The 23,976-nt window shown below is 39.6% G+C and overlaps 1 protein-coding gene across 1 annotated transcript in view; it reads left to right on the top strand.

Moving 5' to 3' along the window:
• XPO4 (exportin 4) overlaps positions 1-23,976 on the top strand; it is a gene marked incomplete at its 5' end in the record, with an annotated part of 144,193 nt that overhangs the window by 38,428 nt on the left and 81,789 nt on the right. The window contains 5 exon segments of the mRNA XM_081083558.1: positions 4,038-4,143; positions 9,745-9,886; positions 11,206-11,344; positions 18,246-18,362; positions 19,100-19,253. Coding sequence (XP_080939684.1) covers positions 4,038-4,143; positions 9,745-9,886; positions 11,206-11,344; positions 18,246-18,362; positions 19,100-19,253 — 658 coding nt within the window.

Raw genomic sequence — 23,976 nt, forward strand, 5'->3', positions numbered from 1 at the left:
TTAGCTATAATTTTGCGCTGAAGTAGCTAGAGGGCCAGACCATTATAAATAGGGAAGCAGGTTGTTTACCACGACAGTAGAAGTGATTTTTTTTTTTGAAGACATGAGTAAACAACGCGATTTAACAGCCTTTGAACGTGGGCTATATTTGAACGTAAGTGGCCAGATTATTATGACCACCTGACGTTTGTAGGCAAATTAGCCATACACTGCATCATATGGGATATGGAAGCCGAAGGCCTGTTCGAACACCTTTGCTGTCTGCAGTTACCAAGATAAAATGTCTCCAGTTCGCACAGAAACACAAGGAGTGGACAGTCGAGCATTGGAAAAAGTCATGTGGTCCGATGAATCACGTTTCCAGTTGCATCATGCAGATGGCAGAGTGAGAATTTGGCGGAAACAGCATGAAAGCATGCACCCCACATGCATGAGTACAACCCTTCAAGCTGGTGGGGGCAGTGTTATGGTTTGGGGCATGTTTTCCTGGCATGATTTGGGCCCTTTAATTCGTGTGGAACAACGTCTGAATAACACAATATACCTAAGTATCGTTGCTGTACAAGTTCATCCTATCATGTTGATAGCGTATCCCAATGGAGATGACTTCTTCCTACAAGACAGTGCGCCATGCCACGGTGCTCGTATTGTGCAGGAGTGCTTTCGAGAACATGAGGGAGACTTTACCTTGCTTGGGTGGCCCCCACAATCACCAGATCTTAATCCAATTGAGCATTTGTGGGGCGAAGTTAAAAGAGCCATCAGGCAGCTGGTTCCACAACCATCAAATCTCACAGAACTGGACAGTGCTATTCATCAGGCCTGGTGTCAGATTCCTCGCATCACCTTTCAACATCTCGTGGAGTCAATGCCAAGAAGAATCGCCGCAGTATTGAAGGCAAAAGGTGGCCCAACGAATTACTGATGGGGTGGTCATAATAATCTGGCCACTCAGTGTGTGTGTGTGTGTGTGTGTGTGTGTGTGTGTGTGTGTGTGTATATATCCCATGTTCAAAGGCTGTTGAGTTGCGTTGTTTACCCATATCTTCAGAAAAAAATCACTTCTACTGTCGTGGTAAACAACCTGCTTCCCTATTTATAATGGTCTGGCCCTCTAGCAACTTCAGTGTGAAATTATAGCTAATTTGCCTACAAACATCAGGTGGTCATAATAATCTGGCCACTTACTCTGTGTGTGTGTGTGTGTGTGTGTGTGTGTGTGTGTGTGGTTAATCAATAATATTTTTATTGATTTCAGAGAGTAAGGGTGGGGGAGATAGAAACATCAATGATGAGAGAGAATCGATTGGCCGCCTCCTGCATGCCCCCCACTGGGGATTGAACCCATAACCCGGCATGTGTCCCTGACCGGAATCGAACCCTGGTCCCTTCAATCTGAAGGCCAACGCTCTATCCACTGAGCCAAACTGGGTAGGAGGAGCCTGTCACCAAGGTACATGCCCTTGACCGGAATGGAACCTGTGACCCTTTGGTCTGCGGGCTGACTCTCTATCCATCGAGCTAAACCGGCTAGGGCTGTCCAGAAATTCTTTGCAGGATTTCTGTCCATTGACTGACCACATACAAAGTGTCAGAAGCCTATTAAAAATTAAGGGGGTGGACGTGGGGAAGGCCATAAGAGGAGGAAGTTGGCAGAAGAGAAATTATATAGGTCACTCAAGCTTTCTTCTGGGCTAGTGACTCTTGATATAGCCTTCAAGAGAGGTTGGGATACGTGGACTCTAGGTTTCTGATGAAAGAAAATCATCCCTTAAAGAGGAGCTGAACTGTGCCATGCAGAGAAGTTCTTGCAGAGGGCACTGGGGAAAGGGCAGTTGATCCTCCCATCTAGGAGACAGGAGGTTCTCCTAGTACCTTGAAGTAAGATGGAATGCTGATGGAGAATCCCGAGGTTTTGGCCAAATGTGAGACTGGTACACACATACAAACTGAAAAGCCATCAGGAACACCCAAAAGCCAACTCACACCTACATTTATTGGCTCTGCAAAGTGCTGCCAGAGATTCTTGCTGTCTATTAGTAAGAAGCAGAAAATATTTAGAGAACATTCAAAAATCTCTTTCCAAAGATTATATATTTGAAGTTAAGGAAAATAAAACTGATTCAAGCCATACCCTGTGTAAAAAAAAAGAAAACAAAGAAAAATTTAAAGTGAGACCTCTGTCTGCTGCTCTAGTCTCAACTTAAGTATCACAGTCAGCTTGTTACTTTTATTTTAGAAGAGAAGATGTAAAAGTTTCATTCATTTAGAAGGCAAATTATGCCAATGAATGAAATTTGTGCAAGAGTAGGCCTTTCTTCCCCTGGCTCCTGGCACCAGCTTTCCTCTGGCACCTGGGACCTGGGCTTCCCTCGCAGCCCTGGCTTTATCCGGAAGGATGTCTGGTCTAATTAGCATATTATGCTTTTATTATCTTATCGAATAAAGAGGGAATATACAAATTGACTGTCACACCATAACGGTCAAGATGGCTGCGCCCACAGCGGAGGCCGAGTTCTAGTAACGGGCCTTAATGAGCAATCAACAGGGACCTGAGGCTGTGTGGCGCTGGGCTGGGGAAGGGGACCTGAGGCTGCACCCCCTGCCTGGTGGGGCTTGACAGGGGACCTCAGGCTGCGCCCCCCGCCCAGCAGGGCTTGATGGAGGACCTCAGGCCATGCCCCCTGCCTCAGTGCCGGGCTGGGGGACCTGAGGCTGCGCTCCCCCCCGCCTGGAGGGGCTTGATGGGGGACCTCAAGTCGTGTGCCCCGGCCCAGGCTGGGGGTCCTGAAGCTGCCCCCCTTGCCTGGTGGGGCTTGATGGGGGACTTCACACCACACTCCCTGGCCTGGGCTAGGGGACCTCAAGGTGTGCCCCCTGGCCCGGGCTGGGGGACCTGAGGCTGCACCCCCCACCCGGTGTGCGCCAGGAGACCTTAGGCTTCACCCCTGCCCGGTGGGGCGTGATGGGGGACCTGAGGCTGTGGCCCCCACCTGGGGGGAGGGGCTTGACAACCGTGGGGCTGGCTGGATCTGGGTCTTGCATGATTTTGAGGCGCCGTGGGTGTGCGGGGACTTGACTCTGGTTCCTGCAGCGTGCCCCAGACTCTGACAGGAGGAAGATTTTTATATACATTTTACTAATTTTTTTTCATCTCGACACTTCTATTATAGAGAAAGGGCAAATAGCAATAGTAAAATATTTACTCTAATTCAGCGGTTTTCAATCTGTGGGTCGCGACCCCTTTGGGGGTCGAATGACCCTTTCACAAGGGTTGCCTAAGACCATCAGAAAACACATATATAATTACATATTGTTTTTGTGATTAATCACTATGCTTTAATTATGTTCAATTTGTAACAATGAAAATACATCCTGCATATCAGATATTTACATTACGATTCATAACAGTAGCAAAATTACAGTTATGACGTAGTAACGAAAATAATTTTATGGTTGGGGGTCATCACGACATGAGGAACTGTATTAAAGGGTCATGGTATTAGGAAGGTTGAGAACCACTGCTGTAATTAATCCCCCTTTAATGTGCACAAATTTTGTGCACTGTGCCACTAGTTATAGATAAAGGCAGGAATAGACTAGGAAAGGAAAATAACTTTGGATTCAGTTTCACCAGTGCTGAAGAATTTTGAAATTATTTGAACTTGGTCAAGTTAAATGGAATGATATATTTTGGAATAAAAGGTAATAAATTAGCTGGGTTTAAAAAAATACAAAAAACATGTGAGATAAGTACCTGTCTTTCTAAAATGTAGGCAACTTTAAAGGATTCTGACCCCAACCTTGCCAGGAATTTCTTCCTTTTTCCTGAAACTATATTTTAAATATTTATTATGAATTTCATGTTAATAGTTCCTAAAAAAAAAAAAGTTAAGAATTTGTGTTCCTGTTGTCCCCCCACTCCACAAAGTAAAAGTATTTTTTCATTGTGAGTAAAAGGATTGTTGTTGTTCAAGCTTCCTTACTGAACACATGTGCTCTATTTTTTTTTTTTTTGTTTCTCTTTAAATGTCAAGGCACCTCCTTCCATGGTCAACAATGAACAACGCCAGCATGCAGAGCACATATTCTTATCATTTAGGAAATCGAAGTCACCATTTGCAGTTTGCAAGCATATTTTGGGTAAGTATTCATTTTAAAAATATTTTTGCATAATCACTTCTAATTTTTCTCTCCTTGAATGTTACATATTTTAAATTCCTAATAAAATAAGCAGGTTTGTATAGTTATAATTTTTTTATTAATAATCATTCTCTGAAGTGGCTTTAAAGATATCCCATATAGCCAGACAGAAAACTTTTTTTAATTTTGGATTTTTCTCCCTTAGATATAGTGTTTAATAATTTGTTTTATTATGGACCATAGCGCGAAGGCTGTTAAGAGTGGGGGAAAAAGTCTAATATTTTTTTAATTGTTTTCAAGTGTGATGTCATTTATTATAGGAAATGTACTGTATATTATCTCAGTGTTTTAAAATTCAGATTTTTTTTGGAACTTTCTACATTTTCTTTCAATTGTTGTTTTTTTTTCCATAGTTTTTTTTTTTTTTTTTTTTTTAAGCCATGTAGTTTGTACTCAGCTTGCTTAAATGACTATTAGTTCTGTGTAGGTTATCACTGTATATCCTAAAATGAAGCATTGATTTTTACACTTGTAATGTATTATGAATACCTTCTATCTGACATATGTACAGAAATGATCTCTTTCCAAAGATGGTATTTTCTATATATATAGTCTTCTGCCTCTTAGATATTTTATAACTTTGTTATTACTGGCTCTCTTTTTTTTTTTTTTTTTTTTTTTTTTTTAAATTGGAACCATTTTTGTCCCCCAGAGTTAAGGCTCTGAAATGCTGAGTTATCCAGTGACCACAGAATTGGCTAGTTGAGAATTAGGAACTAAAATATCTGACCTTTTATTCTTGTTCTTTGACTTATCTGTTAGCCAGCAGATTGAAATCGCCTACAATGAAAGTTATAATGTTAAAAAAATACTCTACATATACAGGGTTATGAATTAGAGTTGTTAGATTGATTGGGTTGGAAATGCTCTGGTGCAGGGACTGTTGAGGTCCCAGCTACAGTGGTGCCTGCTGTATGTGGTCACCTTGAGGAGTCACTTACCCTCTCTGAGCCTATTCTCACCTGTGAAATGGGAATAGTGATGTCATCTTCCTTCATGGATTTGGCTTTGTTAAGTTGTGAGGTGCAAATGTAGTAACAATGTAGAAAAGCACTCTGTAAACACTCAGGTAAATGTCATGATCCCATTACCTTATTAAAAATATGATAAGCTTAAAAAATGCTGTTTTTTGTTTGGGAGGAGCTAGCAGTGGCAGTGAAGGTGGCTCTCTCCCACTTAGGAGTTAGATCCCACCGTTAGAGGAGAAGCTTTAATAACCACCTTTTAAATTCCAAATGAGGAAGTTTTGAAAAAATTTTTGAGTGTTAGTGGTGAGTTTGTTTCTGGCACTGAGATAATTTATTTTATGCCTGTGGAGAATATTTAACTCAGCATTAAATTAAAAGAAGCAAAACTAAACATCAGCCTTCAGAATTTAATGGAGACTTACTTCATCCTTACTGCCTGGAAATTGCTCAGCATTAATAGATTTAGAAAACCATTTTGTTAAATAGCACCTAAAATAAACTGAGATTAGTTTTCTTCATGGCAGGTGCCATAACTACATTAACTAGAGTTCTATTAGTGTTTCATTTAACTTTCTGTTACAATTCAGTCGTCATTCTGTACTAGTCAGGAAGTATTTGGTCTAAGTTATAAGTATTTTATTAGAGTGTATTTGCTTATACCGCTCTTTTTTCGAGTATGTGTATTTATGAAGTATTGTTGCTTTGTTATGATTTGAGCTTGTTTTGGAAAACTTGTTTTTCTGATAAAAATTTCTAAAGAAGGATATTGCCAATTCCAGCCGTGCTTCTAAAATCATTTTGGGTTTTGAGACATGAACTATTTTAAAAGCCTGAGTGCATGTATTATAGTCATTAATGTACTGCCAAGCCCTGTGTTACATTAATGTTACATCTAAACTTCACAGAGTATCTTTTAACTCCGTCCTCGTCCTCGGTTGCCACCAGCACAGAAAGGTTAATTCCTCTAAGAAGACTTCTCATGCAAGTGGCAGTCAATCACAATTCAGAATTTTCACATTTTTGTCTAGGGATTGTATATCATTTTTGTAGAATGTCAGAGCAATGTATTCTGATAAAAGGGAGACTTTCTCCTTGATGCTTCCCTTTTCTGGCCTCTTAAAATGCTTCCTTTCCCCTTCTCACTTAAGTTTTATTACATTTCTCATCTTTCCTCATTTCCTGGTCTTACCCTTTTGTTTTCATTCTAGTTTTAATTTTTTTTTTTTTGCTCTTTTCTAAAAGTGTGTTTACATACACATGTGCATGTTGCATGCTTGTGCATTTTGTCAGAAGAGCACTTCAGACTGCTTCACCTCAGAAGTCTTTGGCATAGGAAATTTTTAGGTTTATGGGGTCAAATGTTTCTTAAGAAATCCTGAGTTCTCTTCTTGTTCAAGAACTATTATATTCCCAGACAGTGAGGGAGTCACTGTCTACTGGGGCTTTGTGACATTCTTTTGTCCTCCTCTCAGGGAGAAATTGAATTATTTTATTTGTTACCTCAGAAATAGCCAAAATAAAGCAAAATGATGTGCATATGTGTCTGTCATTAAGCAGAATTTGTACTTTAAAGCCAGAGAGGTGATTTTCCTCACTGACATCTGGGCTTGACTACTAGGGTTTTCTTAAAACAACACAAAACTTTCTGATCGATCAAAATATAGTGTGTGCATTTCCTCTCTGACATTTACTTCATTTTAACTTTTGTTTTCATGGCTCTGTCTAGTTTCAGATGGTTGACAAGATACAAATGAATTTTAGTTATGTAATTATTAAAGTTACTGTGGTAGGAAATGAAAGTGTCCAGCTAAAGTGGCCTGGAAATAATTGGTCATCTAGACTGTGCCCTAGTCATGGAAAGTTGCCCTAATTAGAAATTCTAAATGAATGTGAGTTCCTTGTGAAGACCTGGCCATTTCCAGTGTCTCTCCAGCCGAGAAAAATAGGCCTTAGGTACTGTGTGGGTCCTGATGGCAAGTTACTAGAGTACCTGCGAGCAGCATTCACACATTTATGTTAGGGGTAAGTGTAGTGTAGGAAGGCTAATAACAGTTTTCATGAGAAAGTGTAATTTATTAGGTTAGAAAAACTCCTTCTTTGAAATTTGGCTTTCTTTTTTCCAGATTCCTCCTTTTGTAGAGAGCTTTTTATAGGGGTAGTAATGCAGAAACCTTCATTTAATACCAAGCAGATGAAAAGAGTTACCTTGAGCCCTGGCCAGGTACCTCAGTTGGTTAGAGCCTCGTACCATTATGCCAAGGTTGGGGGTTCAATTCTCGGTCAGGGTGCATATTGGAATCAGTTAATGAATGCTTGGATCGGTGGAGCAACAAATGGATGCAACAGATCAGGTGGATGTTTCTCTCTTCTTCCCTCCCCCTTTCTCTCCCCGCCCCCTCTTTCTAAAAATCAATTTATAAAAAGTCACCTTGGAAACTTTGAATGTCATTCACATTTTATAATTGTGCCCCCAGCACAAATAGAAGTAAGCATATTCCATTGCCCTTGAAGACCAGAAGGTGCTTGTTTGGTCTTACCTTCCTTGGCATGTGCAGTTAGGGCTGGATCAGCATTGCTTAAGGAACACAGCAGCCTTGTGATCTTGGATTTCCTTCTTCATCTCTTGGTGCTTCACTTCCTTTAACTGTAAAATGGCAGGAATTGAACTAGATGATCTTTGGAGTTCTATTTCTAAAGTTCTGTGAGTCCCTATGATTTTGCGTTCTTATTAAAATCTATGGTTAAGGATTTAAGGTTTTTCTTAAAATTTGTACTGTTGTAATGGAATATGAAGATAGGCAGAAACCATCATTTTGTTTTTAAAAGAGATTTATAATAAGAGGTTATTTGAGTGACCATTATGAAGCAGTACTTCATAGATAAAGCTGGGTTTTGTATCAAATCCTCTTTTAATAAAACACTTAATTTTCTCCTGGAACTTTAAATGCATCTTTTCATTATAAGTTTACATTTTTGGAAGCGATTGCTTTATTTATTGATTATTTTTTAAGGTTTCTAAATTTTTGTGAGTTTTGATGATCATCTCAATTAGAATTCATGTAAAGATAGCATGGAATAATAAAACGTTGAAAAGAAGGTCCAAATTGGTTCCTCTTATTAGTTTTGGTATTTTCAAAATTGCTAGGTAGTAGTGTAATGTAATAGGGATTTATGTAGGGTATGTCTTTTCTCTCACATTTTTATGGCTAATTGTGTCAAGATCACTTGGTAAGATTTCTAAAAGACCTAAACTTGAATAGGAGAGAAAATGGTGTATCTTCATGCTCTTCTGCTAATTTCTTGAAGGTGCCATTGTTTGCCTAGAGTGCATTTCTCTACTCATGTCCAATGATCTTGCCAAATAACCTGCACTCTAATCATAGACATTTCATGGATTTCACATGATGGTTACTTTTTGGAGCTTTAGAAAATTCCCACTTTTTCTTGACTTTATTTTGACTTGTTTCTCCCTTTTGATTATACTGTTTGAAAAGACTGCAGTTGTATTGTGAATAAAAGAAAAATAGAAAATTAACATGAACATAAAATATTTTTAGGTATGTTAATTTTCTATTGTTTCCCCCCCTCTGGATTCAATTTTTAGTTCAGATACTATCACTTGCTAGTTAAGGCTGGATCTTTCTAAGTGTAGCTTTGGGATTTTACTCAGTTTGATCAGTATTGCAATCAGAAAATTCACAAGAACTTCTCACCTTGTGTAAATTGATTCCTTTTTTTTTTTTTTACTTTTTTTTTTAATTTGAGAAAAATATCTTAATGGTTGTATTTATTTCTGAACTTACTATTGGAGATGGGTCATCCTGCTGAAAGCTTAATTACTTACATTGAAATATATGTGTATATACATTATTTTGTTAATCTTCACCTGAGAATATTTTTTCCCATTGATTTTTAGAGAGAGTGAAAGGGGGAGGAGAGAGAAAGGGGAGGGGGGAGAGAAAGAAAGAGAGAAGGAGAAACATTGATATGAGAGAGACACATTGATTGGTTGGCTCCTACACCAACTGGGCCCAGGAATCGAACCTGCAACTCAAGTACATTCCCTTGACTGGGAATCGAACCCAAGACTCTTCAGTCTGCAGGCTGATGCTCTAACCACTGAGCAACCAACCAGGGCTACATTGAAATATTTTAACAGTGTGGCTCATCACAAATAGTAATGTTCAAAGACTAGTTTATTAAGGTATTTTGCAGGTACCAAGTTCTGTTTTGCACAGGGTGAGAATCTCTTAGGAAGTTTTCTGACTGCTTTATATTTTTATTTTATTTTTTTTAAAGCTGTGTTATTTTTTAGTTCCTCATGCTTTGGAAGTAACAGTTGAAGAGAGGTGAGGAAAGTTTGTGAAAATTGTGATCGGGGATTAGCTGCCACCTGCCAGAGGTGTCTTCTGAGAGGAACTAACCTCTTTGTGGTGCTAGAGCAAGGTCACTGGATTAAAAAAAACAACAGGTAACCATCTTATTCCTTGTCTGAAAAGTTCAATTAATAAATGCAATGTGTTCAAGGGAAGATGAGCTGCTGTTTACAGAAAGAATCTAATTCTTTCCTCAGAAACAAGCAAGGTGGACTATGTCCTCTTTCAAGCTGCCACGGCTATCATGGAGGCAGTGGTCCGAGAGTGGATTCTCTTGGAAAAGGGCAGCATTGAGTCACTGCGAGCATTCCTTTTAACTTACGTCTTACAGAGGCCCAAGTAAGTACACAGAGGAGGTTCTGCTGAAACACTCATGCTAAGCTTATCCTTTTGGAGCTTTTCCTTTTGTTCTTCTTTATTTCTTTTAATGATAGACATCATGGGGAAGCTCTGTGTGGGCCTCATATTTTAAAAACTCATACACATGGTCCTAGCCCAGCCGTGGGCAAACTACGGCCAGCGGGCCGGATCCAGCCTGTTTGAAATGAATAAAACTAAAAAAAAAAAGACCGTACCCTTTTATGTAATGATGTTTACTTTGAATTTATATTAGTTCACACAAACACTCCATCCATGCTTTTGTTCCGGCCCTCCGGTCCAGTTTAAGAACCCATTGTGGCCCTCGAGTCAAAAAGTTTGCCCACCCCTGGGCTAGCCGGTAGTTGTGTCCTTGTGATTTCTAAAGGCTGGATTGTAAAGTTCAGAGTTATGTTTTCTTTAAGAAACAATTGTGAAAAGACTGTTAAATCTCTAGCTCCTTGTCTAATGAGCTTTTTTTTTTAAAAAAAACCTTTTTTTATTGATTCAGGGAGGAAGGAAGAGGGGGAGAGAGAGATAGAAACATTAATGATGTGAGAGAGAATCACTGATTGGCTGCCTCCTGCGCGCCCCTCACTAGGGATCGAGCCCACAAACTAGGCATGTGCCCTTGGCCGGAATCGAACCCAAGACCCTTCAGTCCACAGGCCAATGCTTTATCCATTGAGCCAAACCTGCGAGGGTTAATGAGCTTCTTATAATGCCTCCAGTTGGGACCAGTACTTCTTTCACCACACTGAGGAACAGATCTCAGAGATGAGATTTTAAAAAAGATTTTTAAAAATTTGCTTGTTTCTATAACGTTGTGTATTAGATAGCTAGCATGTTGCCTTTCCATGGGAATAGATTTAAGATTATATTTCTGCTTGGAGATGGATATTGGGTCAGAATTTTTCTCTTAATTGGTGGAATCATAATCTGGCTCTTAGTGGGTTGACTTACATGTATCAAACATTGAAGAAACTAATGCTTACATAGTGCTTAGTGTGTACTGGGCATAGTTTTGAGAACATTTAATTCTTATAATAACCCTATTACTGTTGTCCCCATTCCACAGAAGAGAAAACTGAGACTCTGAGTGTTAACTATCTTACCTAGGGTCACATAGCCGGTAGATAATGGAGTGTGGATTTGCACCCAGGTCTTCTGGCTTTGGAGTCTATACATAACCACTGAGACGTAAGCAGGGTTATTAGGAGTTCAGGCATAGTGAGAAATTTGGGAGTATTTTCATATTAGAATTATGTAAAAATTTTCACTTTGATCTTTATGTTTTACAGCCTCCAAAAGTATGTTCGGGAACAGATTCTCTTAGCAGTAGCAGTAATTGTAAAACGAGGCTCACTAGATAAGTCAATTGACTGCAAGAGCATTTTTCATGAAGTCAGCCAGTTGATCAGTAGTGGCAATCCCACTGTGGTAAGTATGCTAACTGTTCACATTTGTAAATATTTATCTTCCATATTATACAGATTCCATTTCAGCAATGGCTATCTACATGAAAGAAAAAGCACTTTTTAATTGTTCCTATTTTCTCTAGTCCTTTTCATACATGTGTACATACTGTAGATATAGTGTAGTTCGCCTTTTCATTTGATCCTATATTTCCATATTGCTGTAGTATTCATAATCATCATTTTAATGCTGTAAAATATCATAAGCTAATATACCACACTATGCTTAGCCATTTTCCTTCTATTGAACACTTCCTCCATTTTTAATAAACCTTTGGCAGCTACTAGTGAACATGGATGTAGTGTTGGTTAGAAACTTTCCTTATAAAGGAGATTTTAAGAGGTATTTGAAAAAAAGAGATTATTGATGGTTTTCTGTAGGTGAAAGAGGGTTGACCTCATGAGTTAAGTGAGGTCAGACTATATACCTTCGTTGGCCAGAAACTATGTAGTTTGGCTTTCACTCTTCCCTTTCTAATAATATATTTTTTGTGGTCCATCCCTTATACTAGTCTGTTTAAATAAATTTGGGGCAGTATAGTAGATTTTTATTGTGGATTAACAATTAGGGGCTGCCCAGCAGAGGAGCGCTCAATGAGTATATTAAGCATTCATCAAGTGTTGATCTCCCCATTGGTATCACCCCTATATTTATATAATCTTATTAGGACATGAATACTACTAAATGATCTCTTGTTCTATCAAATAATATTTTAATTATTGAAAGTCAGAAGGAAGTATTTATGCTATTATTCGTGAGTGAAAACTAATTGTGTATTAAAATTGAAAACCAACTTATTAGCTCTAATTTTAATGCTTTAAGAAATATTTTATAGTCTTGATTCTCTACAGATAATTTTGTGGAAGACTATCTAATTCATAAAATGTTTCCTAAGGATATTATATTTTTTGGACACAGTACAGTTTTCCATTTATGACATGTTCTTAGAGCAAGTGTGCTTGTACAGTTATTAGATAATAGGTTGTTTCATGCCCATTTTTGTGATGGGTCATTTTCCTTCTGTGGCTATAAAGGTTGCTGAGGTTACTTCACTGCAGTTTGCAAGGTTCAGATCTACTGTGTACTAGTTAGAAACTTTAACTTCCTAAGGAAAGGAGCTAAATTTTTTTATTTGAAATTAATGTTTAAGCAAAATTTTAATCTATTTCATGTTTGTTTTATTTCCTTTGATAGTAGGCATACATTAAATCACATTTAAAGCTGTGTAATTTAGCATTTAGTCTCCTTTCTTCCTTTGCCATGTGAGAGGAGTGGGTGAGAAACTGACTTGTCCACAGCAGCACTGTCCTGGGTGTGATACCAGCTAATCTCTCTCATCACAGGCTCATTGGTTAGGGGAGCAGCTGGAAGTCTGAGTGTACGGCAACCTTTCATAAAGTTTATTCTTGGTCATAAAGCTCCTGGGGTAAGAGCCAAGCTATTATAAGAGACAATCCTCTCTCTGAACAAGAGTATTGTATTTTGTCAGCTGGAGTTAGTGTTTGAGTATCTTGTGCTTGTGACAGTAACCTGGTGAGTAAGGCAAGCTATCTCTTAGGGTATTTTTTCACTGTAATGAAATTAATGGCTTTTAATAGAAATGAGAATGCTGCTGTAAGACTTAAATGTGATGACAACAGTTACTTAGTTGTTAGTGAATTAACTTGTGGATTTTTAGTACTTCAGTGAAAGAATAGATTAGACAATTTTATAACCTTGAAGTCTCATTGAGTATCTTCTGCTTGTTCTACTTATTTAAATTTTCTTTTTGGAATTTATCAACAACTGAAAATATAGGGAATACATTGTGTATTCATTTTTCACTTCTCCTTTGTATTAATATAGTGTTAGATGTAGAGATAAAGTTGACTCATTAATCCAGATAACTGAGCATCTACTCTGTTACTTTAGTGATGCTCTAGTTATGGTTTTCCCTTATTAATTGATAACCTATCTTGTGATTTTAATTTGGTGTAATGTAGATAATCAAGAAGTAGGATTAGAAAGGCCAAAATAGGTGATTATTTTATATCATGATGATAAAAATCCTGTTGCTTCTTTATCTTATAGGTAACCTGCTGCATTTTTACGTGGTACTTTTACCTGCATGACTTAATTTGAACCTTAGGACAATCACATGAATTAGGCAGGGTAGAGGGAGTGACCCTTTTTGTAGATAAAAAGTGAAGCCAAGGCAGAAGTGAGTTGCCCTCAGGTACCTAAAGTGGCAAATCCTGAGCTGTTGTAACCCAGATTTCCCGACTTCTTTTTCTAAACGGGGATTCTAGTACTGGACTCCAGAAAGAGTCATGCAATATTTTTACTTAGAATCTATTTGGATATAGTTTTAATAAATTGTATTACTTGGTTTCTAACTTGTCGGAAATAAGAATTATCAATTTAGGATGGCTTGTTAGTGTTGGCCACATTGCCAACAGCATGTGTGACACCAGACCAGGATGACTGAGAAAAACGGGAGTGGTGTAATCCAAAAGCCTGGGCTCTGGTACCACTTGGTCATGGCATGTAAAGCCTGTGCGTTTTAGTAGATTTCAGTTGTTTGCGATTACAACATCAAATAGTAAGTGTTTTAGAAATAAGTCTTTTGGAAACATTTACAAGAAGTAAGTTCCGTTAAAAATGTTTGCTGCATTTGGAAAATAAACAGATATTCGCTTAATTCTTTTTTATCTTGGATAAATGAAGCCTTGCTATGTTAACCTTTTATAAGTCTCAAACTTGTATAATGGTATTTATACTAGTTTAATCCCTGTAAACTGTAGTAGACAATCTCATAGTCTCTTCTTTATCAATCAGTCAACTTTAATCAAATTTCTTTGAAATTCACCATTCTAAATTATTTAGAACAGCTTTTGTTTTTGACCCTCTTGAGTATCAGAGTCACTGTCTCCAGTACAGAAATAATATCTAGCCCTGACTTTGACAAGGGTTAGAGAGGCAGTACTTGAAGATACAATAAAAACTCCATATAATGGACTAATTCGTGTGAGGGGTTTGCCCATTAAAGCCGAAAGTCTGTTATATAACAAAGTAGGTTTTCTGAATTTGTATGTTAAAGAAGTGACAAATTAGTTAGTTTACCTGCCTTTACTTATGTAGACATGTTTGTGTAATAAAATTAAGTATGTATGCCCCTGGCTGATGTGACTCATTGGTTAGAGCATTAACCTGCACATCGAAGGGTTGTGGGTTTGATTCCCAGTCAAGGGCACGTACCTGGGTTGCAGGTTCAATCCCTGGCTCTGGTCAGGGCATGTGAGGGAGGCAACCAATCCATAATCTATATTTCTCTCTCTTACATTGATGTTTCTCTCTCCCTCTCTCTGATTCTCTCCCTCCGTCTCTTCCTCCCCTCCCTTTCTCCCTTGCACTCTTTCTAAAACTCAATGGAAAAAATATCCTCTCGTGAGGATTAACAAAAAATAACAGTGAATTAATAACAAAAAAACCCCTGTTAACTTAAATATACGCAAATCTTGGTTGAAAGCATTTTAAAATTAACAAAACGTTAATTTTAATGTGAGACATATGAACCGGAAATTTTGTCTCTTAAATCCGAAGTCTGTTCAATTGAGGCCCTCAAAATCTAGGGTTTACTGGTACAGTACTATTCGGTGGGGGGTTCAGAGGTAATGCACTTGGGCTAACCATTAAGATCTAAGTCTGAAGCAAGCACACAGGAACCTTCTTCTACAGGATAAGAAAAACAAAACACTTGTGACCTCTCATAGGCGAACTGGATGCTTACCCCCTTCCTCCCTCTCTCTGTCCTGAGAAGGAACTGTCTCCTTTTCTCTCTTAGGATTACACTTTCAGTTTTCTTCCCAGCTATTGTAATGCACCTACCATGAGAGTAATTTTGAGGTTTTATTTAATTGATAATTAAATACTGAAAATGTGTGAATACTTTGGGAAATGAGTCTTAGATGCACTGTGATGTGAATTACTCTGTGAATAGCCAGAAATACTCTGTTGATATGTGAAGAAGTGCTTTACTCTCTTAATGTACAATCAATACTTAATCATTCCTTATTCTCCAGGGATTTCTGTTCTTTTGGCACCTTTGAGCATTAGCAGTATAGTATAATTAATGTTTATGATACTGCTCTCAAGTCTTTACAGGGCTTCCAAATTAAGGAGCGATTAAACTGTTTGGTTTCTTTTAATGATGAAAATATCTTATTTAGTTATTTGAAAGCTGGTAATTTTGCGTACATTAAAATCAGAATATTTGATTTCTGGTAATAACTCTTAGCCATGATGCATAATTTATTTTCATGTATTAAGTCTTTGAGTGGTAAATTTGATAAGAACACAGTTGCTTTTAAAAATTTGTGTTTATATTTCATAAATATGAAGAGGAAAAGGAAAATACAAAACACAACATCTCAGTTGATGGTAATGGTGTGTATTTAATGATACCTGTGCATTAACACATCGGGAAGCTGTGGACAAATGTTAACAGTAGTGGCCCTTGGATGGTAGGATTGTGGGAAATTTTATTCCCTTCTGTGCTTTTCTGTACTTTCTGGTTTTTAAAAGAAGATGATACATTATTTTTGTAGGAAGAAAAAGGTTTATTTGCATTACGCTTATTAATTTGTGTAGTTATTCAGTGTCTGGTAAGTTAATTTATTTTAAAACAAAATGTTCAGAAAGCTAATAAGTCTGTAATAAGAATGTATTTTGTTTTAGTTATCATGGGTTAAGAATGTACTTGCTTTTATGGGTGAATTAGTACTTCCTTAGAGTAAAAGGTTGCTGTTTTAGAGCAAGCTTGTCAAACTCAAAGGCTAACACAGGCCAAATAAACACGGTTTAAGTTTATGTGGGCCGCAAAAAAGCAAAAGCTTTAATTTTCATAGAAACATAGATTTATTTTGATAGAGACATGCTCATGACAAAGGGCTGAAATAAATGATTAATTGTTAACATAAAATAAAAGAACATTTTAATAAAAATTAATATTTTTCTTGAACATTAACTTATCAGACACTGAATAACTGCACAAATTAATAAGCATAACACAAATAAACCTATTTTTCTTGTTCTCCGAAAGCAAAATATTTCCTGTTGCGCACACCAAACAAGTCAGTCCAAGACTAATGACATGGCAATTGGCTGCTAAAAGATTCACTGCTGGTATTAATGGAGAGAAATGGTGCACCTGCGCATAAGGCTTGTAAGGGAAATGAATGCAACACAATTATAGTAATCAGTCATTAGCAAACGTTGTAGTTCGTTGTTAATAATTATGTATAACAGAATGTTGTAAAAATTAAGACATTTTTATTAAAATGTTTCTTACATACCATTACATTGGCTCGGCCGCAAAAATATTTGTTGTGGGCCGCACGCGGGCCGTGAGTTTGACATGCTTGCTTTAAATTGTAAAATGAAATGAGTGTGCAATGAACTGTTCTCTGTAAGAGAAGGCAGTTAAACTTGTACACTTCTCTAAATGACTTAGGGAAGAGGGACATTTTTATATTAAAACAAATGTATATTTTGAGGTAAAATTACAAAGTGTGTGGTTTGTGTTTAAGTGGGTTCAGAGTAATTTATCCTTCTTGAAAGCAGTTTGGTCTGTCCCCCTGATTCTTGACAAATTTGCATATGTTTTCTGTTGTTAGGGTTTCCTGGCAGGGAAAAGTGTGAGAAACTGTTGTAATGTATGGGCTAGTAGGCCATCTGTAAATATCAGTTATACATCATGCTTATTTTAGTTGAGATTAAGAGGCCAATAGTAACTTAATTCTTTTTACATTTTCTAAGAGGAAAATTTCAGACATATGCAAAAATAAACAAGAGTATATTGGTCACCCATGTAACCATCATTCCAATAAATATCAACTCATGGCATATTTGGGAATTTAATTTTATGTATATTTGCTAAGATTTGCCAAGATAAGCATCTGTAAGGTCAAGGTACCCACATCACAAGCATTTCTGAACAAAGATGTGGCAGTTAGTGGGTGGGATGACTGTTCAGCTGTTCTGTTGGCTTGCATAAATAGTATCATCTTGACTTTAATCTTTGGTTATTCAGAGGTAGTGAGCATATTTCTGTGTAACCCCTGGAAATGTGCCAAAATAATTTGTATCCTCTCCATTCTTGGCACCTTTGACTCTAAATAGTCTGTGAATAAAAATGATGAGTTGATATTAGGAGGCTGTTGGATAGAGCCATTGAGGAGGAAAACCTTCGTTTTCAATGAAAAATATTTTTGAATACTACCTGGTTAATATTTGGAAGACTATAAACTTTCCACTTTTCATCTATTTGGAAATACATTTTACTATCATCTGAGCATAGACAGACCTGGGCTTAATTTCAGCTGGACTTCATTTCTTCTTCTTCTTTTTTTTTTTTTTTTAAAAAAATACTTCTTTGTGTTTATTTATTTATTTTTATAAGCCAATATCGTTGAAAGTATTACATATATCCTTTTTTTCCGCCCTCATTGCCCTTACCCGCTCCCCATCTTCATTTCTTATGTCTGTGAATCTCATTTCTTTCTAATGTAAAGTGGGTAATAATATATTCACTATCTTAAAATACCACTTATACTCTGTGATCAAATTAGGAGTATGTCCTGAGTTCAAGTGTTGGATGGATTTGGGTAACTGGGGTTGAGGAAGAACTAACAATTACTAGGCCACTTAGGAAGGAGAGCCAATCATTATTTTGTACTATCTGATTTTCTCTTTGGTAGGTATAAATCTAAAGATATAATGGAAGATCTAAAGATAGAAAATGTTTCATTATGTTTGAACAAATGTGGTATTGAAACAAGGTATTGGAAAAATAATGCCTCAATTATTTCTTACCCAATGATGACAGCAAACTCTGGCCTGTTCTATTCTGACTGCACTATTGAGTGAATTCTCAAGTTCAAGTAAAACCAGCAACATCGGACTGAGCATGGAATTCCATGGCAACTGCAAAAGAGTTTTCCAGGTATTTGCATTTTTGTTCTTATGTTTTAATGATAAGATCGTGCGCTTTTTATATAGTCTCTTCTCAATGCAGTGAGAACATTTATTTGATCTGGTTGGATGACAGCCTACACCTGAAGGTTTGTGTTGTGATTTCTTACGATATAATAAAGTGATAGGTTTGGTGAGTATAGATGACAATTTAAGGTTACTTGTTTAACGCTAGTCTTTAAATAAAAAGACAAAAAGGAAATACTACTCTAAAGATTCTTAATTTATTTATTTTGATCTTATTGTGTTTAGATGTCAGTGCTTCAATTGGTAGAACCCTGATGGCCTTAAAAATAGGCCTGGCAGAATGCCCGTGAGGGCTGTATATTTAAAATGTTATTGCAGATGGTGTGGGCTCTTTGTCTTGTGTGTATTATTTGGCTCTGAAGTAAAGTTATGTGAAGGCACTGGCTTAAATCCGAGGATCCTGCACTAGAGCAACTAATGCTCCAGCTCTGTCTAGTTGTCAGACTCACTGCTCCACAAAGTAGCCTTTCTGTCACAGTAAATGTATTCAAACTGGTGTCACCTGAAAGCTCACTGTGGTGAAAATATGAGCAGGCCTGAAAATGGAAAATGTTCCTAAAGAAATAGTGTTTTCCATTGGAAATGTTAAGGTTTTTGTTTGTTTTCTATTATAGTTCTAAAAAGGGAATGCATTTTGAATGACCTTACGACACAAAAATACTTGTAACCTATTTATTGCAGGAAGAAGACCTTCGTCAGATCTTCGTGTTAACCGTGGAAGTTTTGCAGGAGTTCAGCAGGCGGGAAAACCTCAGTGCTCAGATGTCCTCAGTGTTTCAGCGCTACCTCTCACTCGCCAATCAGGTCTTGAGCTGGAACTTTCTTCCTCCAAATTATATCCTTTAACAACTGAATAAGATGACAATTATGGCTGAAAGTACCTTATTTCTGTGGTTTGTAAAACATGTTGAAATGAAATAAGTGTTTTTTAGAAGTGGAATATAAGTTTATTTTATACTAGAGACCTGGTGCACGGATTCGTGCACCAGTGGGGGGTCCCTCAGCCTGGCCTGCACCCTCTTGCAATCTGGGACCCCTCAGGGGATGTAGTAGTTCATGAAGCGGCAGGCGGCCGGGGAGGAGCCCACGCCTGGGCCAGGCGCTGCACTGGTCCCACTCATCCTGGCTCCGCGGCACCTCCCTGCACCACAGCTCAGTAGTGCTACCACAGAGGCAGGAGAGGCTTGTGCTGCCAGAGAAGTGCTCGCCAGCCATGAGCCCAGCACCTGGTGACTGCCTGTCAGCTGAGCAACACTCCCGCTGTGGGAGTGCACTGACAACCAGGGGGCAGCTCCTGCGTTGAGCGTCTGCCCCCTGGTGGTCAGTGTGCGTCATAGCGACTGGTCAAATGATCGAGCGGTCGACCAGTCACTTAGGGTTGTATATCTAAATTGCAGGCCTGGTACACAACATTTGTGCACTGGTGGCGGAGGGGGGGGGGCCCCGGGGGGGTCCCCTCAGACCGGCCTGTGCCCTCTCACAGTCCGGGACCCCTTGGGAGATGTCTGATTGCCAACTTAGGCCCGCTAAGCAGGCCTAAGCTGGCACTCGGACATCCTTAGCGCTGCCGTGGAGGGGTAGAAGCTCCTGCTGCTATGCTCGCCAGCTGTGAGCCCAGCTTCTGGCTGAGCGGTGCTCCCCCTGTTGGAGTGCACTGACCAAGAGGGGGCAGCTCCTACATTGAGTGTCTACCCCCTGATGGTCACTGCACATCATAGCGACCAGTCGTTCTGCAGTTTGGTCAATTTGCATAGTAGGGTGTTATTATATAGGATATTATATAGGATACATAAAAGCCAAGTGACCAGAATGACCGGTGGCTATGATGTGCACTGTGGCTGGCCAACTGGCCCGCCAATCGCCCCCCACCCCCTACCCCAATTGGGGGTAGGGCTGGCCAGCCAACCTCCTGTGGCCCCTCCCCCATGCACAAATTAGTGTACCAGGCCTCTATTATATAGATAATACGCAGTACACTGGACTACTCAGAGGATTTAAAAATTACATTTACAGTTTTGTAGAAGATTGACTAAATGGAAAACTGGGTAGATGTTGGGACTCTTGCTTCCTAAAGGAAGGGCAGTAACTCTTAGGCAGGAAAAGGAGAAAATGGGAAGTGTATTTCTATTAAGCAACTGAATTGTATCTTCTTGTAGAATGTAATGACTTGAACATTTTGACTGTCTTTCCTTAAGTCTCTAACTTGACTTTAAAAAAATCCTCACCTGAGGGTATGTTTGCAGAGATGGGGGGAGTGAGGGACAGAAGGGGGGAAGGGAGGGGAGAGAGAGAGAGAAACAGTGATCCATTGCCTTCCATAGGCACCCTGACTGGTGATTGAACTGAAACCTAGGTATGTGCCCTGACAGGGAATTGAACTGGCCACTTTTCAGTGTAGGGGACAACTCTCCAATCAACTGAGTCGCCTGGCTAAGACTTTTTAAAAATATATATATATTTTATTGATTTTTTAGAGAGGAAGGGAGAGAGATAGAGAGCTAGAAACATCGATGAGAGAGAAACATTGATCAGCTGCCTCCTGCACACCTCCTACTGGGGATGTGCCCGCAACCAAGGTACATGTCCTTGACCAGAATCAAACCTGGGACCCTTTAGTCCGCAGGCTGACACTCCATTCATTGAGCCAAACTGGTTATGGCACCTGGCTAAGACTCTTAACTTGATTTTTATGGTGGCAGTATTGTTCAAGGGTAAATAATAAGGTCATTATGTTTATTCTTCAAAGATGTTTTTAAGAGAAAATATGGAAATTTTGTTTCTAGCAAATTATTAGTTATACAAAAGCAATTTAAATGGGTTAGATTACAGCTTCAAACATCTACTTTTTTGCCCGGCTGGTATGGCTCGGTGGTTGAGCATTGACCTATGAACCAGGAGGTCATGGTTCAATTGCCGGTCTGGTCACTTGGCCGGGTTGCGGGTTCAATCCCCAATGTAGGGTGTGCAGGAGGCAGCCTATCAATGATTCTTTCTCATCATTGATGTTTCTCTCTCTCTCTCTCTCTCTCTCTCTCTCTCTCTCTCTCTCTCTCTCTGTCCTTTCCTCTCTAAAATCAAAAAGATATATTTTAAAAAATATATCTACTTTTTAAATCAGTTATTGATGTGGGAAGTTTGTATTTTGGAGAGCATCTCCTTAGTTTAAAGTTTACAATTTGCTCTTCTGGAACATTTGCTGCCCATTGATAGATTGAAGGCTGTGCTACACAGTGGCTCTCATTTGTGTTACGTTCAGTCAGACATATCTACGATCACTCTCAGCTGAACAAAGGTAAATTACTTAACCTCCCTGAGACTCAGTTTTTCCAAAAGTAAAATGGGGATAAGGAATGTTAAGTGGATTAAATGAAACAATACATTTACAACACTCAAGACTTAGCCAGTATTTGTTGTATTAGTCTCCTTGAATAAAGAAGTTCATCAGCTAGCTACCTACAAATGCTCTTCCTTCTTAAATATGACATATTACCTATGGTATAGGAAATTACAGTTAGTTTAATTTAATCTCTTCTAGATGTCTTTAATCAATCCTCTCCCAAAGGCAATTATGGTGAGTTGTTGTTCTGTGGGGCAGTTTACTGGAGGTTTATCACTTCCTCCTTTTATCCCTAATCTCTAATCATCTTTCTCCTAAAAAACAAGCCTATATAATAAAAGAGAAACATGCAAATTAACCATCCCTCTGCCACACCACCAGCCACGCCCACCAGCCAATGAGGAGCAAACATGCAAATTAACCCAACAAAGATGGAGGGTAATTTGCATACGCACAGCAGGAGAGCCAGAGGCTTGGGGAAACAGCTCCCTTGGTCGGGGAAAACCCAGAGCGTGGGGAGCACCAGGAATTCTGGGAATAGTAGTTTTGGTGGCAGCCCCAGGACCGGAAGTGGAAGCCCAGAGCATGGGGAGCACCAGGAATGCTGGGAATCATAGTTCTGATGGCAGCCCCAGGACTGGAAGCGGAAGCCCAGAGCGCAGGGAGCACCAGGAATGCTGGGAATCATAGTTCTGGTGGCAGACGGATCTCCTAGACACTAGAGCAAAGTGAGCCTGGAGCAAGTTACTGTTGTGGTGGTTGGGGATGGAGGGAAAGCAAAGGTGAGAGACATAAGTAAAATCAGAGTGTTTAGGAAAAATTAAAGGGAAGATATCCTAAAACTTCCAGGAAATCTTCACCAATGGAGCAAAGAAAAAAAAAATCCTCTATTATTCTGTGAGTAACAAACCATACTGAGGTGGCGGGGGGTCTCAGACAATTTGCTCATATGATTTCAAAGACAGACAGAAACTCCCGGATTGGAGAGGGCCCCCCTGAGGGCTCCCAAATTGGAGAGACTGCAGGTCGGGCTGAGGGACCTCCACCCCCACCCCCCATGCACCCCACCCCCCCACCAGTGCACGAATCTTCATGCACCGGGCCCCTAGTGTTATATATTTATTATTTATGTTTTTGGATTGTTAAGAAGCACATATTTTCTTAGGTATGCTTTAAATTTTTTCCCTGAGGGTGTTACAGTATAATTTTTGCTTAGGTGTTTTTTAATTATACATATACTAGTGACCCGGTGCACGAAATTTGTGCACATTAAAAGGGAATTAATTAGAGGAAATATTTTAATATTGCTATTTGCCCTTTCTCTATATTAGAAGTGTCAGAGATAAAAGAAAATTAGTAAAATGTACATGAAAATCTTCCTCCTGTCAGAATCTGAGGCATGCTACGGGAACCAGAGTCAAGTCCCCACCCACCCACGTGCGCCTCGAAATCGCGTGAGACCCAGACCCGGCCAGGCCCACCCCTATTGGACTAGATCCAGACCCAGCCGACCCCACCCCCGTCAAGACCCTCCGGGTGGGAGGCACAGCCTCAGGTTGCCGGGCCTGGTGCTGGGTGGGGGGCACGGCCTGAGGTCCCCCGTCAAGCGCCGCCAGGCGGGGGGCGCAGCCTCAAGTCCCCCAGGGCGGGGCACGTGGCCAGTGGTCCCCTGGCCCAGGCCAGGGCGTGGGGTGCACCTTGAGGTTCCCCGTCAAGCCCCACGGGCAGGGGGCATGGCCTGAGGTCCCCTGTCAAGCCCTGCCGGGAGGGGGGCACAGCCTGAGGTTCCCCAGCCTGGCGCTTGGGCAGGGAGTGCGGCCTGATGTCCCCTGTCAAGCCCCACCGAGGGGGAGGGGGGCGCAGCATCAGGTTCCCTGCCCCGGCCCAGCACCATGAAGCCTCAGGTCCCTGCTGATTGCTCATTAAGGGTCGTTAGGGGAACTTGGCTTCCACTGAGGGTGCAGCCATCTTCTGTTAAGGAATATATCCTACATTCAAAGGCTGTTAAATCGCATTATTTACCCATATCTTCAGAAAAAAATTCACTTCTACTGTCGTGGTAAACAACCTGCTTCCCTATTTGTAATGGTCTGGCCCTCTAGCAACTTCAGTGCAAAATTATAGATAATTTGCCTACAAACATCAGGTTGTCATAATAATCTGGCCACTCAGTGTATTGCTGGTTCTGATTTGCTAATATTTTGTTGAGGATTTTAGCATC

Source organism: Myotis nattereri (genome assembly GCF_964212035.1).
Source record: "Myotis nattereri genome assembly, chromosome: 2".
In the NCBI taxonomy this organism is placed as follows: Eukaryota; Metazoa; Chordata; class Mammalia; order Chiroptera; family Vespertilionidae; genus Myotis; species Myotis nattereri.